Source organism: Mustela lutreola, chromosome 3, assembly GCF_030435805.1.
Source record: "Mustela lutreola isolate mMusLut2 chromosome 3, mMusLut2.pri, whole genome shotgun sequence".
NCBI lineage: Eukaryota > Metazoa > Chordata > Mammalia > Carnivora > Mustelidae > Mustela > Mustela lutreola.
Genome location: NC_081292.1, coordinates 143951479 through 143970607, shown reverse-complemented (window position 1 = coordinate 143970607; position 19129 = coordinate 143951479). Strand labels below are relative to the sequence as shown.

General features: G+C 36.8%; 1 protein-coding gene across 7 annotated transcripts in view; it reads right to left on the bottom strand.

The window, feature by feature from the left end:
* The window catches only part of METTL8 (methyltransferase 8, tRNA N3-cytidine), an 85742-nt gene that overhangs the window by 13698 nt on the left and 52915 nt on the right, over positions 1-19129 (bottom strand). For all 7 annotated transcript variants that reach the window (XR_009351891.1, XM_059167053.1, XM_059167057.1 and 4 more), the window contains 2 exons: positions 12283-12374; positions 1559-1926 (listed from right to left, as the gene is read on the bottom strand). Coding sequence is in view for 6 of the 7 variants with exons in the window: in XM_059167053.1 (XP_059023036.1) it covers positions 1559-1926; positions 12283-12374 (460 nt within the window). In the remaining variant the exon portion in view is untranslated. The remainder of the gene's footprint in view (positions 1-1558; positions 1927-12282; positions 12375-19129) is intronic.

The window sequence follows — 19129 nt, the reverse complement described above, 5'->3', positions numbered from 1 at the left end:
TTTCTCTGTCAAATAAATAAATAAAATCTTTTTTAAAAATTGGCAATGAATACAGTAAAAAGATAGTATTCATTAAAAAAATAACATAAATAAGCAAAGGAAATAAATAGAACACAAAAGAAGTGCAAATAGTTTATAAACATTTGAAGAACGATGTGACCTAGTTAACAATCAAAGAAATGCAAATTAAAACATGGTATAATTTTCATCTGTCAAAGAGGAAATCACTTATTATAAGAACACTTTTTTAAAAAAGATTTTATTTATTTATTTGACATAGAGAGTGAGCAAGAGCAAGGGGAGGGGCAGAGGGAGAGTAGGACACTACCCACTGAGCAGGGAGCCCAATGTGTAACTTGATCCCAGAACCCCAGGATCATGACCTGACTGAAGGCAGGTGCTTAATCAACTGAGCCCCTAAAATAAGAATATTCTAACCAATGAGGGTATGATGAAACAGACATACATTGCCATGAATTGGTATTAATACAACTTCCTAAAAAGTGATTTGGCAATATATACTAAGGGCATTAAAATTTTTTAAAACTTTTTTTAAAAAAGATTTTATTTGACAGAAAGAGACATACCAAGAGAGGGGAACACAGCAGGGGGTGTGGAGAGGGAGAAGCAGGCTTCTCGCCGAGCAGGGAGCCTGATGCGGGGCTCCTTCCCAGGACCCTGGGATCATGACCCAAGCAGAAGGCAGATACTTAATGACTGAGCCACCCAGGCGCCCCAAGGGCATTAAGTTTTTAAAATAAATTATGAGCTAGTAAATCTAACCCAAGATAATAAAAGAAAATGGAGAAAAGTCTACACCCAAAGATATTTTCTGTAGAAAATCTGAAAACAATTTAAATGTCTAGTATTGTAAAAACAGATAAGCAGAATTAAAGTACTTTCCATAGGAAAATATTTTGCAGCCATGAAAATATTCATAGAGAATTTTTAAGATAGAAAAACTGCTTATGTTGTTTATGTTATAATGTTAAGTAAAAACAAAGCAAAACCCCAAAATACAGGTACAGTATAGCTCAACTGTATAAAACAGTGTAAACAAAAGGAGAAAAGTTAGTAAAATGTTAAGCGTGGTTAACTCCCTTGTATGTGAGATGGTAGATACTTTTATCTACTCTTTTGCAAACTCTCTAATCAATATATATTACCTTTATAACAGAAGGAAGAGATTTATTTTTAAAAATAGAAAGTCAATGTCTATACTGGATTACAGTTAATTATATATCTCATTATTATATATTTTTCACTTAAAAAGGGTTAATAACAGGAAGAGATAGAAATTAAGGCCAAAACTTAATTGGAATTTAAAACTGCCTTCAAGTTAGAAATGAAAACAAATTAAAAAAAATTAAAAACCAAACTTAGAACCTGATGATAGACATGAGTCCTTTAAATATTCTTTATGCACAGAAGTATACTGAACACTTATTTAGATTTGATAATTTTCCCCCTAAAAAATCTGGATTATTAATAAAGTCATGTGGAATGCACATTTCAGAGCTATTTGCCACCTCCCATCTTTGCCCCGGCCAGACAGTACCTCTAGGATTCTGAAAGTGGCGTTGCTACCAGGAAACAATTCTGTCTTCAGAGGTCCTTTTCTGTTTTCTTTAGATTCCAGGTTGGAAAAATGTGATCCCACTTTGCTTTGACTACCTGATGAACCACAACTTTTCTTATGATTGTTTTCTTCAGGCATAGTAGGGCAGTGCCTTCTTGAGAAACCATCTGCAGCACTAGTTTTTGCATGATCCCATGATAATTCCTGCAGCTTCTGTTCAGTTTTTTGATCAACTGGAATAATTTCAGGAAATTCCCTCAACAGCCAATTACGATCCTTGAAAAACTTATTCTTATGAATCTTATAAAATGTGTTCCAATATTTACTAGCTTCATTCTCATACTTAACTAAAAGAAAAAAGAAAAAAAGATTTATTTTACTATGAATTATGTTTACTATTACTTACTATTTTAATAACTAAATATATTTAATAAATATTGTTAAATATATTACAGACATTATGATTTATAATAATTATATTTGCTATTGAGTAATTTTAATATTACAGTTTTTATCTGATTTTTTTTTTTTGGCCTTTTACAGGTTAACCCTATAGAGTATTGATTTTCTCAAAATATGTCAATGTGTGGGGTATTAGTTCCTATCCCCATAAATCTGCTTCTGCTTCGAGAGTTTGGCCAATAAATTTTTGTGAGGAATATAATCATTGCAAACTACTTTCTACAGTCTGAATCTTGGATTCCTAATAATCACATTTTCATCAATAACCTGTAGGGCTCTTTATCATCTTAAAGGAAGGACACCTCATTTTTTTATTTCTCTATAAATGTGGTTTCAACACAAGTGTCTTGTAATTGGTAATCAGTCAGGAAACTGCAGAATTATAAATGACATAATCTTAGAGCCAGAACAACCCATTGAAATAATCTACTCCAACTCCGTATTTTGCATTTGAAACTCCTGGAATCTAGGGGCCTCCCATTCTTCCTTCACCTCCAGAGAAATCTTCCTATTGACATCTCCTAGTATGAAGCCTTAGGAGATTCCCCTTTTTTTTTTTTTTTTTAAAGATTTTATTTATTTATTTGACAGATAGAGATCACAAGTAGGCAGAGAAGCAGGCAGAGAGATAGGAGGAAGCAGGCTCCCTGCTGAACAGAGAGCCCGATGCGGGACTCGATCCCAGCACCCTGGGATCATGACCTGAGCCGAAGGCAGAGGCATCAACCCACTGAGCCACCCAGGCACCCCGAGATACGCCTTTTTAAAAGAAATTAGTGTTTTTAATTTTTTTAGAGGTTTTATTTATTTATTTGAGAGAGAGAGAGAGAGTTAAAGAAAGAGCATGAGCAGGGGGAGAGGCAGAGGGAGAGGGAAAGGGAGATGGAGAAGCAGACTCTCTGCTGAGCTGGGAGCCCAACATGGAGCTTGATCCCAATGACCTGAGCAGAAGGCTCAACCATCTGAGCCACCAAGGTGCCCCAAGAAATTCACACTTTATGATGTTAACCCTTAGATTTCCCTCTATCCCAGGGTCAGGTTAGGTCAACAGTCTCAGAACTTCAGACAATTCTTAGCTTTCTGCCTCTTTTTATTTGTACCTTAAATTAATAAAATAATAAATTCACTCACTACTTCACCCCTTCACTCAACAAACATTTCTTGAATGCTACTATGGACCAGGTCTGATCCCTGGGTTAAGAATTACTCTCACCCACTCGGGGCACCTGGGTGGCTCAGTTCGTTGAGTGGCTGCCTTTGGCTCCGGTCATGATTCCAGGGTCCTGGAATGAATTGGGCTCCCTGCTTAGCGGAGAGCCTGCTTCTCTCTCTCTCTCTGTCTGCTGCTCTGCTTCCTTGTGCTCTCTATCTCTCTGTCAAATAAATAAATAAAATCTTTAAAAAAAAAAAAGAAAAAAAGAATTACTCTCACCCAATATAGACATGTGACATTTTTAAAGTGCTTTCAAAGAATAAAAAAGACCATCTATTGATATAATTTAAAGATTTCATGTTGGATGAAAAAGCAAAGTATAGAACAGCATATCTATGACACAAACATTTGCTAGGAAAAGAGAAGATAAAGAACACGTATGCATACACAGAAACACAATCCATGTAAACACATATTTACTTGTATATGTACAGAATAATTCTGGAAGGAAAATCACGTAATTAGTAATACTGGCTGCCTCTAGGAAGGGGAACCGGGTGGCTGGGGGCCAGGGTTTGTAAAAGAATTATTTGAATTTTGATCTTTTTGAAGTGACTATCCTCCCCCAAATAAACTAAATTACAAATAAAATCAGTGGACTCAATACTTTCATAATTTTAAAGAAGCTCCAACCCTCAGAACAAGCAGCTGCCCACAGTCAGGTTCATCCTTGTTATAGAATCCTGTAGCTTTCCTTTTCTTTCCATTTTTTATCTTTATGGCCTTGTACATGGATCTCCACCCATCTGGCCACGAGACTTCCTTCCCATCAAGGCTGAATCGTATCCGGTAGCAGCACTGCTATAAAGACAGAAACTCCCATCTGTATTTAAGGTCTGAGAAATGAAAGTAGATCTCTGTAACAAAAGAACTATGTGAAGTTTAAGTCCAAAACATGCTCACATCTGCACCAATGGAAGGAAGCCCATATATGGTTAATCTAAAAATGTCATATGTTATCTTTAAAATAGTCCTATCTCTACTTTAAAAACTGGAGTATGAGAAAATAAAACAACATTCTGAAATCAGATTCAGGAGGAATTAGCAAACTATCAAATTTCCCCAGGGTCTTCTCACACCTTCTTCTTTCTACCTTAAAAACTGTCTTTGTAACTCACTCTATGCTGGTAAAAAATATTTCTGTTTAATAAAAAGCTACCACCTAAGAAGAACTACCATTAGTCAAATCTCTAGTATCTGAGTTTCAATACCAAGCTACTGTGAGGTGAATTTGAACCTATCAGTAACTAGCATGTAGTATTACACCTTGATTAATTTGTGGAAATATTCCCCTAGGAATTAACTGCGGTGGGGGGGGGGGCTAAATAGCAGGACCGCACTTGAAAGAAAAGATGTCCATAGCAGTGCCATTTAAAATAGAAAGAAGTGGGAGGAAAACTTAAATACTCAACAACATAGGAATGACCAAGCAAGCCATGCAGGTCAAAACACAATAATCTTCCATAGCAATTAAAATTTAAAGGATAATGATATTAACAGAAAACATTCACACAGACTCGTCTATACACTGCAACTCTAAAATTTATTTTATGCTGATTTATAATAATCAGACGAAAATTTAGAGCAACAGTAACAATGTAATGATTGTTAGGTAGTTCGTTCTTTTAGAAAGGTTCACTGCATCTTACACATAAAAACAGAATCTTAGTTGAATGCGTCATCTAACTTGCCTATGGAGTTTCCTCATTTGATGAGAGGTTGAATTAGGGTATCTCTAGGTTCAATGTCTAAGAAGTCTATGTACCTTATTAAACCCCATGAATTTATGGAGAACATTAAACAGTGTCAGTTCTACAAACTACAAAATCTTGGCTCAGACTATGATCTTAAGTATGAGCCTGTATTACTACATTTTAATATTTCCAGCTTGTAAAGAAGGTGAATGTGCAGCAAGGTGACTGGAATCTGGCTCAGATTCCAAATATATCAAGCATCTAGATTCAACCCTAGACTATGCAATCTTTAAAAAGGATCTATCTGATTACTATGGGAAGACCACAGTCAAGGGCTGCTAACATGTATACTTCCAAGCCTTTTCCAAGTATTTCCCAAACTTCAGGAATTAAGAGAAACAAACAAACAAACAAACACAATCATTATACCAATAACAACAATAACACATATTTTGTTCATTATGTACCAGGTACTATGTCAAATGCTTTACTTGGATTTTTTCCCCATTTAATCCTAATAATCTCTCTCAGACAAATTACTATTCCAATTTACAGACAAAGAAGTTCAAGGTCAGAGGAGACAGAAAATTTCCCAAGGTCACCCAGCTAGAGCCAGGAACTGGATCTATTGGACTTAAAAACTCATGTTTTTGGAGTACCTAGCTGGCTTAGTCAGAAAAGCATAGGACTCTTAATCTTAGGGTTTTGAGTTCGAACCCCTCACTGGAGGTGAACCCCTTCACCCAAAAAAAATAAATAAATAAACTTTAAAAAACTAAATAAATAAAGCTCATGCTCTAAACCATCACACTACATTGCCAACCTAACACAAAATCAATATTAAACCTCTTCAAAATATCCCTGAAAATAACCTGTTTTTTTTTTTATTTTGTACTTTCATTATGAAGCATCAAACTGAAATTAAAACTCCAGTATGACATAATCAGTATGACTGAACTGTAAAAATAATGCTGATTGAAGAGAACCTTCATAAAAACAGATCAAAAATGCAGAATTAATTAAACACCATTTGATTTATAAAAAATATGAGCTATGCAAGATTATATGATGAAATTATGATGAGCGATGGGGAAACATAAAATGCTCTATGAGAACAGACTGGCTTGTGGGATAGATACAAAACAGAAACAGCACCCAGCATAGGTTGGGGTGAAGGCTAAAGGGCTGGAACTTTTTTGTTCTTTGCTTTTAAAGTTGTGCTCTCAGCAGTTATCTCAATCAATGCTGGCAGCTCATAGTTCCCAGTAAGATGTGACAGCTTCTGAGATGCCACAGAAGCTCAATCAGACTCACAATTATGGTTATGAGACAATGTAAACACCTTCAGCATATGAATTAATTTCCTGAACTTTAAAGGTGTCTGTGATAACGGGAAGTGGAAGAGCTATTCTCCTGAACATGAGTGAAAAATTTAGTTTTGACCTGCTGTTAACTCATTTCAAGTTCAGGCCAAAAAGTTGAATATACTGTGGACAAATCTGCCCTGTGTTAATCTTGTCCGAAAGATTTTTCTATTTATTTATTTATTTATTTACTTACTTATTTTAAAGTAAACTCTACCCTCAACATGGAGCTCAAATTCATGATCCTGTGATCAAGAGTCACATGCTTTACTGGACTGAGCAAGCCGGGAACTCCCAACCGATATTTTTTTTCTTTAGCGAGTGACTGATTTTCTTACCTTTTTAAATTATTATTTTTATTATGTTATGTTAGTCACCATACAGTATGTCATTAGTTTTTGATGTAGTGTTCCAAGATTCATTGTTTACATATAACACCCAGTGCTCCATGCAATCCATGCCCTCCTTAATACCCATCACCAGGCTTACCCATTCTCCCAGCCCTCTCCCCTCCAAAACCCTTAGTTTGATTCCCAGAGTCCACAGTCTCTCATGGTTCGTCTCCCCCTCTGATTCCCCCCCTTCATTTTTCCCTTTCTTCTCCTAACGCCCTCTATGCTATTCCTTATGTTCCACAAGCAAGTGAAACCATATGATAATTGACTTTCTCTGCTCGACTTATTTCATTTAGCATAATATCCTCCAGACCCATCCATGTTGATGCAAAAGTCCAGCTGATTTTCTAAACAGGTGTATCAATGATCAATTTTTCTTGGAGAAAGTTTTTTCCTTTCATTTTCCTAGGCTGTGGATTCAGAGTTAATTGGTTTTTGCCAATGGCAGTAAAAGGGTTGTAGTGATGTGTTTAACGACAGATGAAGCAAATTCTCAATTATTCACTGATTAAATTCAATACTGCTGAGGGGAAGAGGGAATGTAACATATTAACTATACTTAAATATTCAGAATTCACCCTGAATCACACTGAATATCATAACTAAGAAATAGAACCAAACCATTTATGTATCTGCCATATATATGATTAATATTAATTATGAAAAATTATCCTGTTACAATGTAACAAAAAGCTATTTAGAGTTATTTTTGCACATCAATTACATCAGATAACTCTCAAAGTTAGAAATTTCCACGTATCACTGATGAAAGTTCATTGTCTATACTTAAGAAAAAACTCTTGGGGCACCTGAGTAGTTGGTTCTGGTGTGGATCATGATCTCGGGGCCATGAGATCAAGCCCTCTGCCAGACTCCTGCCAGGGCCTAGCCCGTTTAGTCTATTTGACATTCCTTCCCCTCCCTCCCCCCCATCCCCCTGCTCACTCTTGTGTAAGCAGATGTTCTCAATCTCTCTAAAGTAAATAATTAAATAAAACCTTTTATAAAAGAAAGCTCTTATGAAAAGTGTATATATATGTGTGTGTGTGTGTGTGTGATATGTATATAATTTAAGATTTTATTTTTTAGTAATCTCTACACCCAACATGGGGCTCAATCATGGGGCACCCAACTTTCAACCCTGAAATCAAGAGTCACATGCCTCACTGAATCAGCCAGGTGCCCTGTGGATAGTATATTTCTAACAGTATTGCATGAAATTTTAAACAATCAAAGCTGACTTAAAAACAAGTACTCTAAATTTATTAGTGTACAAAACTTTCAACTACTCTATTTTTTTTTTTTTTTTTTTTTTACATAGGACACTTTCAAGTGGTAAAGGAATTCACAAGGTAAGGTACGGTGGAATTCTTTTACGACTTTGCTGGACACAGACAACTCACCCTAGATAGGTAAGTATTTGCAAGAATATTTTAAAGTAAAGTGGAAAAAAAAATTAGCAGCTGCTTTTGTTACTGAGTTTTAAAAACTCATTACATTTTCTAAATAACCAGCTGAGCTATAACACACTGGAGATGTTTTTAGGAAATTATAAAATATAATCATGTTAACTCAAAACTGCCAAATGTATTTTCCTTATTTCTCTGAATTAACCCGCTTTTAAAAGAAATATGAGCTATCATAAAATTTAAAGGAAATTACCAAAAGGAAATGTGGAATTAAAATGATTAATTTGGGCATCTAAGTGAAAGAAAAATTGCTCACGAGAGCTTGGATGTTATACATTTTAATCACAGGAATGAAATGTCAACTATCTCACATTAGAACACTGCAATATTGGTGATGCTTAAGCTCTTATTTTCAGAACTGTGTGGGTATTTCCTGACTTCAGTTCTCACAACATCTGAGACAATAGGTGAGAAATGAGAAATGGGAGCGACAGGAGAGAGTGACACACACAGAGACCAAAAGGAGTACGCTAGAGAGGAGGCTAGCATAGCTGAACCACCAGTATTTCCTCCCAGGGGCATTAAAATCAGTGAAATAAGATCAATAGACAGTGTTTATGCTATATGTCTGCAAATAGAAAGCTCTGTGATGGGAGAAAATGTGCTCTTTCAAAGACTGAGGACTCTCCTGGATAAGAAGAGATGGTGGTTCCTAAAAGGCACAGAATAAGAACAGGGTCAGAGCCTCCTTTGGGTTTTCACAAAGTTTGCTAGTTGAGCTTTTAACCGGATCCATTCACCTTGACCTGTATTCATCAGAGATGCTAAATATCAAACAGGAGGCCTCGCCCAGGGATTCTGCTGCCCATCAGGTCTCCGATGAATGGAGGAGCCAGGCAGGGTGGCTGGGAAGGTATTTACTCTTAGTTACATCCTGTCACTCAATATAGTTCCTCAGAACAAAAGTTCCCTTTCTCTGCCATCCTCACAGCACCCTCGCTGACATGTGATCACAAAGTCACCGGCACGGTGGGGTCCTCTCCTTGTGCCAGTTTCCTGACATGTGTGAAGTTCACTGCACCTGAGTCATGCTCCAGGGCGGGGTGGGGCCCAGCAGAATCCTGCATCACTTTGAGCCATTTTAAAATGTCGTCTTTAGTTCCGTGTCTCCAGGGCAGCCAGAAAACTTGCTTCAAAAAGTGACTGGACATGCTAATAAGCAAACCAAATGCTTCAAAGCAGTATCATCAGTCCTCTCCAGCCTGCTTTTCCTGCTTCTGTAGAGAGAGGCCAGTCACCACCTTTCTATTTCAGTCACACTATAGTTCTGTGGGAACTGTCATTTTCCTTTACTGCGGTTTCCAAGGCTCTAAAATAACCTTCTCATTAGCTTCACTCAAGTTCATTGTTAACATAAATAGGCCAAAATAGGCAGCCTCGTACAGTACAGAGCACTTTAAGGGAACATTATCAGCACTGCTCATCTATTTATGTCCTAAACAAATATTCAAGACAGCATGAAAAAATCCTTGGTTTTTCATATCAGGAAATATACTGGAGATAGTTCTTAACTTCCTGGAAATGAATTAAGATGACTGATAACTTTTAATTCTGTTTAGGCTTGATGCTTTCTGTCACATCCAGGTGGCCAACTAGCAGAAGCTTGAGTAATGTGGAAAATATGTCTGTGCAGCTGCTGGCAAAGAAGCAAAATTATACTTCCTCAGAAACAGTGTGACAGAGTTCCTGCAAAGGAATGCAATGTTGGCTGATTTGTAAGCAGAACAGCCACTGGTATGTACCCTTCAATCCAGCGCCAACACTGCCTGGCCATATCCCACTCTGGAACTGCATGGAGGGAGCTCATAAAAATAGAATGGCTCCATTGTGGCTCAGGTGCTTTTCTTTCCTGTCCACCCTCCAGGATACATTCATGCTTAAGATGAGGCAGGAGAACTAGCTCTAATGAAAAGCAAACAATGCCAGAGGATAAAGTAAGTCATCAATGGTGGCAGAGGATAAGGTAGGGCAGAAGTGCCCCCTTCGCTACCTAAGAGCTTCTCTACCTAAGGAAGAGCTCCCCTTAGCTCAGTGTCCACAGCTACCTCTGCTTGCAAACCTTAGCCACAACCATATAACTTCAGTCCATCAGTGAGATTAGAGATTTGCACTATGTTGGGCTTGCACAGAAGATTTCAAACATCTTCCCCAGGGGCGTTTCAGAACACAGGATCAATCTGGAAACAAAATTCTATTGCAGGGGTTGGCAAACTTTTCTGTAAATGGCCAGATAGTGAGTAGTCTTTGTGGGCTATGTATGGTCTGTTAATCACTACTCAACTGTGTAGATAGAGCTCAAAAGCAGCCACAGACAATATGTACACAAATGAGTACGTCTGTGTTCCAAAGAAACTTTATAAAAACAGGCAGTCGGCTGGATTTGGCTCCTGGCCATAGTTTTTGGACACTCGCTCTATCTACTAGGTAGACTGATATTGCTACAAGAGTGATGAAGAAATTATGATGACCAGAACCAAGCTGTTCTGGTAAAGCTAACCTAGGGTATTAGAAGCCAGAATAATACTTGCTCTTCATGGGGTCAGAGGGGTTGGAGGAAGTACTGTTGTTGGGACAGAAAATGAGGAAGTTTCTGGGTTAATAGTAATACTTAGTTTCTTGATATAGATGTGGGGAAAATTTATCGAGTTTTGTGACAATTCATTTAGGAGTTGTGAAAATTTCTCTGTGTTTGGTACTTCAGTAATCTTTTTTTTTCTTTTTTTAAAGAAAAAAGAACCAATCTGTTTTAAGGAAGAAATCATTTTAAGAGAAACAAGGTAGAAAAGCTTATCTCAAGAGTGTACATGTTGGTCAAAGTGTACCTGGATTCCTAGCTATGGCAGTGAGAAGGACACAGACCAGATTTTTCTTAGCATGCTTTAAAAGAAAAAATGTGGTAAAAAAACACATAAAATTTGCCATCTTAACCATTTTTTAGTGTACAGTCCAGTAGTGTTAAGTATATTCACTTTGTTGTGAAACAGACGTCCAGAACTTTTGCATCTTGCAAATCTGAAACTCTCTATCTGTTAAACAACAACTGTGTTTCCTCCTCCCTGCAGCCCCTGGTAACCACCATTCTACTTTCTGTTTCTATGAATTTGACTACTTTAGATACCTCATATAAGTAGAATTGTATAGTTTTTGTCTTGTTTGTGACTGGCTTATTTCATTTAGCATGATATTCTCAAGGTTCATCCATGTTGTGGAATATGACAGGATTTTCTTCCTCTTTAAGGCTAATACTCCATTGTCCATATATACCATATTTCATTTATCCATTTATCTGTGAAAGAATATCTGGGTTGCTTCTACCTTCTGCCTATTGTGACTAGTGTTGCTATGAACATGTGTGTGAATACATCTTTAAGACTGTTTTCAACCCTTTTGGCTCTATATCTAGAGGTGGGATTGCTAGATCATATGGTAGCTCCATTTTTAATTTTCTGAGGCACTTCCATACTGTTTTCCATAGAGGTTACATCATTTTACAAGTTTACCAAGTCCGCAGTGCCAAAGGGTTCATTTCTCTACATCTTTACCAAAGCTTGTTTTTTTTTGGGGTGTGTGTGTGTGTGATAGTAGCATTAGCCCATTTCTTCAGAAGCCAGCTTTGAAGGTTGGCATGGTCTTACCTCAATTAAACCCAGAGTATCAAAAGGCCTTTAAGAAAAGTACTTTGAATCCTTATGAAACTTGAGGTTTATCCTAAAGGGCCACAACATTTTGATATGACTTTGCCATTTTTGCTCTAAGTTTCTGAATTTGTTAAACACTCCTTGCCAGTATAACGCACAACAGCAGACTAAAAGATGTATAGCAAGAGGAAAATTTTTAAATTTCCTTGTGTGTATCTCCCAAAAAAAGGTAATACCATGATTACCAAAAAAGCAACTAAAGAGTCATCTGTAACTTATTTCACTAACTTTGGTCCCACTACACTAGAATAATGGAATTCTCCCAAATGGAGCAAGTGGATTGGCACAGGTAGAAGCAAAGAATACTCCAAAGTAATGACACAATTAGGAAGAGAACGTGTGAACTGAATCATTGGAAGGCCAAACAGAAGAACCAAGCTCCAGGAGCTACAACATGTAGTTGCCTACCTTGTTCTTCCAGAAGGACTCGCACAGCTGAGTTTTCCTCTACTTTTTTCCCAGCTGCTGCTTCTTCTTCTTCAGACCATTGCATGTGATCCCTACCAAAAAATGAAAAGGTTGTAATACTGTCTCATAACTGAAGGAAGAAAAAGCGTGACAAGGGATACATCTTTCTTTCTAGAATAATCAAAGGCAAATGATACAGACTAATTCCATGTTGAATGAATATATTTTGTGTCAGATGTTTCTTCTGGTAGTGCTGGTACAACCATATAACTCATACAGATCTTCTGTTAAAATATGACTGGGCTGCAAGTCCAACCACCTTTTGGAAATGACTGCTGAAGCCATGTCCCAGGAGTACTACGGTGTGTGATTATTTGGGTGCTAGTATGGTTTGCTGTATTTTACTCTAAGGCTATATTTATTTGCCTTTTTGTTCGTTTATGAATACACCATTCTTTTTAATAGTTTTAAAATCTCCTCTTATAATACTTATATTCTAATACTTCACTATCATAGAGATGAAAGTTTAAAATTATTTTGTATTACCCTCATTTTTTTATTATGTTCAGTTAGCCAACATATAGTACATCATTAGTTTTTGATGGCGTGTTCAATGATTCTTATAATGCCTAGTGCCCATTACAACATGTGCCCTCTTTAATACCCATCACCTAGTTACCCCATTCCCCCATCCCTTTCCCTCCAAAACCCTCAGTTTGTTTCCTGGAGTCCAGGGTCTTTCATGGTTTGCATCTTTCTCTGATTTCTTCCCATTCAGTTTTCCCTCCCTTCCCCTATTGTTCTCTGTGCTACTCCATACGGTCCACATTTGAGTGAAACCATTACGTAATTGTCCTTCTCTGCTTGACTTACTTCACTTAGCATAATCCCTTCCAGTTCCAACCATGATGATGCAAATGGTGGGTATTCATCCTTTCTGATGGCTGAGTAATATTCCATCGTATATATGAACAACATCATCTTTATTCATTTCATCTGTTGAAGGACATCTCAGCTCCTTCCACAGTTTGGCTATTATGGACATTGCTGCTATGAACATTGGGATGCATGTACCCCTTCTTTTTACTACATCTGTATCTTTGGGATAAATCCCTAGTAGTACAATTCCTGGGTTATAGGGTAGGTAGCTCTTTTGTTATTGTTGTTGTTGATTTTTTTTAAATTGGGGTATCTCTATTTTTAATGTCTTTCCATACTGTTTTCCAGAGTGGCAGTATAGCTTGCATTTCCACCAACAGTGTAAGAGGGTTCCCCTTTCTCCACATCCTTGCCAACATTTGCTGTTTCCTGTCTTGTTCATTTTTGCCATTCTAACTGGTGTAAGGTGGTATCTCATTGTGGTTTTGATTTGTATTTCCCTGATGGCTAGTGATGCTGAACATTTTTTCATGTGTCTGTAAGCCATTTGTATGTCTTTGGAGAAGTGTCTGCTCATGTCTTCTGCCCACTTATTGACTGGATTATTTCTTTGGTATCCTCAGTTTTTTAAGTAACTTTAGATTTTTCTCACTGGTCATCTTAATTTCTGTAAATGGATTCTTTAACATTTAAATGATAGAATAGTTGATATAGTATATAAGAAGGTCAACTTTCCAAGATCTGGCACTTTCTAAAAGTATTTTCAGTTTCAGAATTTATATTCCTATGCGAGGAGATATTATTTTCTGCTGCTAAAATGTTTTCAAGCAACATCTTTATACAAAAAAGGTGGGGTTTCTTGGGGTTTGTTTTTACAAAATTTGTATTTCTTTTTTTGCAATAGTAAGGTTACAAATGAGTGATGTAATTTCCTGGAATAAACTATTTTTCTAAACAACAAAGAAGCCACATATCCAAAATTCAAGCTCCACATATCCTATTGATAACTGTAAGAAAAATCACTCCCATTGTTATCTTCATATATTTGTAGCTATCTCACTGATGAAAAAGGGTGAAATACCAAATTCTTGACATGCCTCATAATGGTGGCTAAAAAACATTAATTGAGCACTTAGGATGATCATAATTGTTATAATGATAATTACTACTATTATTTATTTTGTTGCTAGGCATTGAGCTTCCATATTACACACATATATATCTTACTTAATCCTTTCAAAAACCCTATGAGGGGGTTATAATCATGCTCATTTTCATAACAGGAAACAGAAATTTAGTAACTTACTCGAGGTCATATAGCTTTAAGTGACAGAACCAGAATTCAAACCCAGGTTTGTTTCACTTCAAAGTCTATCTTCTCGACCAGTAGTCTATTACTGTCTACTATGACAGTGGGGGATCCTGAGAGATTTAAGACTTTATCCCTGTCCATAATGGGTTTTATATGATCCTGATGCAGGCAGATTAACAATGTAATGATAATACACTAATATTATCAATGATAATATGTAAATGACAATACAATACAGCCTACTTGATTAGCATCTAATGTATGCAAACATAGCCAATTAATGTTAGCGTGGGGCAGACAGGAAGGCTTGAGAGGGAGGTAAGTTTGGACTCATCTTAGGGAAAAAGGAGGTGGGCAATTTGTATGTTTCATTAGGAAGCTGACAGCTGGTTAATGGTTAGATTTCAAAGGATCTTAAGTATGAACAGTTTAGTAATGTATGAGATAAAATGAAGTGGGAGGGACTCGTGGAAGGGAGACCAATGAGAAGCCTATTGCAGTGGTCTAGGAGTAATGAGTCCCAGGACTAAGATGGTGGCAACGGCAAACAGAAACACGGGGAGCCACTGTGACAAAAATTGTATCTGTGACCTGGAAGTTAACTAGCTGGAGGGAGAGAGAAAGAAGAATAGAATCAAGAACAAGTCTAAGGTCTTAAAATGGATTTCAAGGAAAGTGCGTGTGTGTGTGTGTGTGTGTGTGTGTGTGTGTGGCGTGTGTGTGTGTGTGTGTGTGTGTGTGTGTGTGGTGGGTAACCAAGACAGAATAAGGAGTTGCTCTGGGTGAAATGATGATAAGCTCCATACTATTTTAAGTCATGTTTATGCAACCAGGATATAAAAGGGTGTATTCCAGTGGCCTGGCTATAAATACACCACCAAAAGGTGAGAAACTGCTTTCTTTTAAGAAGGATCAAAATTGGGGCACCTGGGTGGCTCAGTGGGTTAAAGCCTCTGCCTTCGGCTCAGGTCATGATCTCAGGGTCCTAGAATCAAGCCCCTTATCGGGCTCTCTGCTCAGCAGGTAGCCTGCTTCCTCCTCTCTACCTGCCTCTCTGCCTACTTGTGATCTCTATCAAATAAATAATTAAAAAAAAAAAAAAAGTAAATGAACTCTTAAAAACACACACACACAGATTTTTGTTTTGACTTATTTTAAGATATGTGAGCAATAACATATGTAACTTGGACCTGGCAATTATATTTTATAATTTACATATATGAATACATAGGGTATTATTAAATGATAGTTATGGTATTAAAGGCAACAAGTAGTTTATTAAAAAAATAGGATTTCCAAGGCTGGGTACAAGTTTCTCATCTATAAATTTCTACAGCATATAAGAAAGAAAACAGAACAATCCATTTCCCTGTATAAAAAAAAAAAAATCAAGCTTTGAGACAATAAGAGTATATATGGTCTTTAGCTTTAAGCATTTGTTTTAATGTTTAGTTTAACTTGCTTCTTCCTGAGTATTTAATAGATTTAGTTATTTCTTAAATTGCTGTACTTCCTTACACTGTTCTTTATATTACTTCATTTTCTTAACTGCTAAGTGAGGGGAATATTATATCCTAAGCCCCTGAAGAACAGATTTTCCACTGTTATAGTTACAGAATCCCCACAGAAACCTATAAAACGTTCCTACTGTATTTATGGGGACTTCCTTCAGACCTGCTGCTTTATGGCATTTTTTTATATTAGAAGAGTCTGATTCACATACACAAAAACCCAACAGACAGCAATAAGAATCATTTGGGCTTATAAGTAATAAATACAATTTCAATAGAATTTAAGCACAGAGACAAATAACCAACAGAAATAATCACGTATTTAACAACCATTGCCATTATCACCAAAGGAAAAAATGGTTCATACTGTTTGACCTATGAGTTGTGCTTCTAGGAAATTATTGTAATAAAGTAACTCAAAAGAACAGAGAATTTCTGTATAGAAAAGTACCTGTAAAATGATATTTGCTAGAATACCAAATATAATAGCAAAAATGTGGAAGCAATCTCAGTGATAGGGTAATGAAAAATTACGGTAACTTAAAGGAATATTATGCAGATACTTAAAATGATAATAGGAAGTTTATGTGGCAACATGGAAAAATGTTTATGAGGTTAAAACAGCAGTTCCCAAAATTGTATATGTATTATAATCACAACTAAATAAAATTATAGAGACATTGGGTGAAATAAAAACAAGTTCATTAGAATAGTGGAATTAAAATGTAATAGTCTTAAAATTTCCTTAATATTATAAAGCTGCTTCAATCAGAGGTAATTTTTTTTTGGTGGGTGGGGAGGGGGCAGGGGGAGAGGGAGAGAATCTTAAGCAGGCTTTACGCCCAGAGTGGAGCCCAATGCAGGGCTTGATTTCACAACCCTGAGATCATGACCTAAGCCAAATCAAGAGTCAGATGCTTCATCAACTGAGTCACCCAAGAACCCCTCAAGTAGAGGTAACTTAAAAATATACATAGTTACAAAAAAACTATATGTTTAAGATATATAACAATGGTCAATAAAATTTTTTTTTAAAAGATTTTATTTATTTATTTGACTGACAGAGATCACAAGCAGGCAGAGAGAGAGGAGAAAGCAGGCTTTCCGAGGAGCAGAGAGCCGGATATGGGGCTTGATCCCAGGACCCTGGGATCATGACCTGAGCTGAAGGCAGAGGCTTTAACCCACTGAGCCACCCAGGCGCCCCAATAAAATTTTTATGTCATCCTTTTTTTTTTTTTTTTTTTTTAAAGATTTTACTTATTTTCTGGGGCACTTGGGTGGCTCAGTGGGTTAAAGTCTCTGCCTTCGGCTCCGGTCATGATCCCAGAGTCCTGGGATCAAGCCCTGAATTGGGATCTCTGCTTAGCAGGGAACCTGCTTCCTCCTCTCTCTCTCTGCCTGCCTCTCTGCCTACTTGTGATCTCTGTCTGTTAAATAAATAAATAAATAAAACCTTTAAAATTTTTAAAAATTTATTTTAGAGAAAGCACGCGAGTGAGAGAGAGCATGAGAGGGGAGAAGGTCAGAGGGAGAAGCAGCCTCCCTGAAGAGCTGGGAGCCCAATGTGGGACTTGATCCCAGCACTCCAGGATCATGACCTGAGCCGAAGGCAGTGGCTTAACCAACTGAGCCACCCAGGCGCCTTTACGTCATCCTTCTTAACAGAAAATCCAGCAATACTTACAATAAAAAAGAAAATATGTTTTCTTAAAAAAAAAAAATTAAGCAGAAAATTCAAAATATACTTAATATTTTTTCTGAAAACGTGAATTTGAGAAAAAGAAATCTCAAAAATAAAAGATAGGATTTTTGAGTAAGAAATTTTTACAACATGGTTGATAGAATTTGTCTTGTCATTTTGCAGTAGTTGTCAGGCTTATGACCTCAGCTCGTGAATGTGCATATATATTTCCTATTCCTTGTATATGTAAAGTATAACTCAATGATGATTCCTTGCTTTCACAGTTGATTGCAGTAACAGTCTAAATAATTGTGCATCTGGTTTAGTTTGGAAAACACACACACACACACACCCCAATTGTTTAGCTTGGGTATTACCATTTTTGAGGATCATACCTACCAAAAATTCTGCCAAAATGTACCACTTACTATTGTAATTTTTAATAATCATATATAGACTAAAGTGCCCAGTGCAAGCTATGTGGATAGAATGTTTTTCTGTCTGTCATCTACTGTGTATATATGAGTATCACTATAAAACAAAATTTAAAGACAAACTTAACAAATTTCAGATCACTCGTGAATTAAAAATAAAATATTCTTGGGGATGACTGGGTGGCTCAGTTGGTTGGCTGGTTTCGGCTCAGGTTGTAATCTCAGGGTAATGAGACTGAGCCCTGAATCAGGCTTTTTGCTCAGCATGGAATGTGCTTGGGACTCTCTCTCCCTCTCCTTTTGCCCCTCATTCATGTTCTCTCTCTCTTCTTCTCTAAAAAATAAATCTTTGGGCACCTGGGTGGCTCAGTCAATTAAGCATCTGCCTTCGGCTAAGGTCATGATCCCAGAGTCCTGAGATCAAGCCTGGCATGGGGTTCCCTGCTTAGCAGGAAGCCTGCTTCTCCCTCTCTTTCTGCCTGCTATTCCCCTGCTTGTGCTCTCTCTCACCATCAAATACATAAATAAAATCCTTTTTAAAAATTTTTTAAAAATCTTAAAAAAATACAATTTATGTAAAAGAAAGAAGTGGAGGCTATTAGTTTCAGCTTAAAATTATTTCAATAATCCTTAATTCCATAGCAAAACCATATTTATTACATAGTTACAATTACAATAATAATGGAAAAATTTAAAGACAAAAAGTTTAACCTTTCATTTAAATATCCTAACAGATTAACAGTCCTTAATTTTTCAAGTTCCTTTCCTGTATGTGTATACACACATATACACCAACATTTTTCTATATAGCTATAAAATCTTCTTAATTATGACTTAGAACTGCTGAACAGGACTTATAATTTTGGCCATGACAGAGTATGGGTTTACCATCCTACCAAAACCAATGATAAAACAAAACAATATGTGAAGGAATTGTTTTTAGATGCTGGATTACACTTCCGACAGTGCAGGACTGTGATCCTTTAAAGGAGAAACACAAAAGGTCAGTCACCACATTCATCCTTTT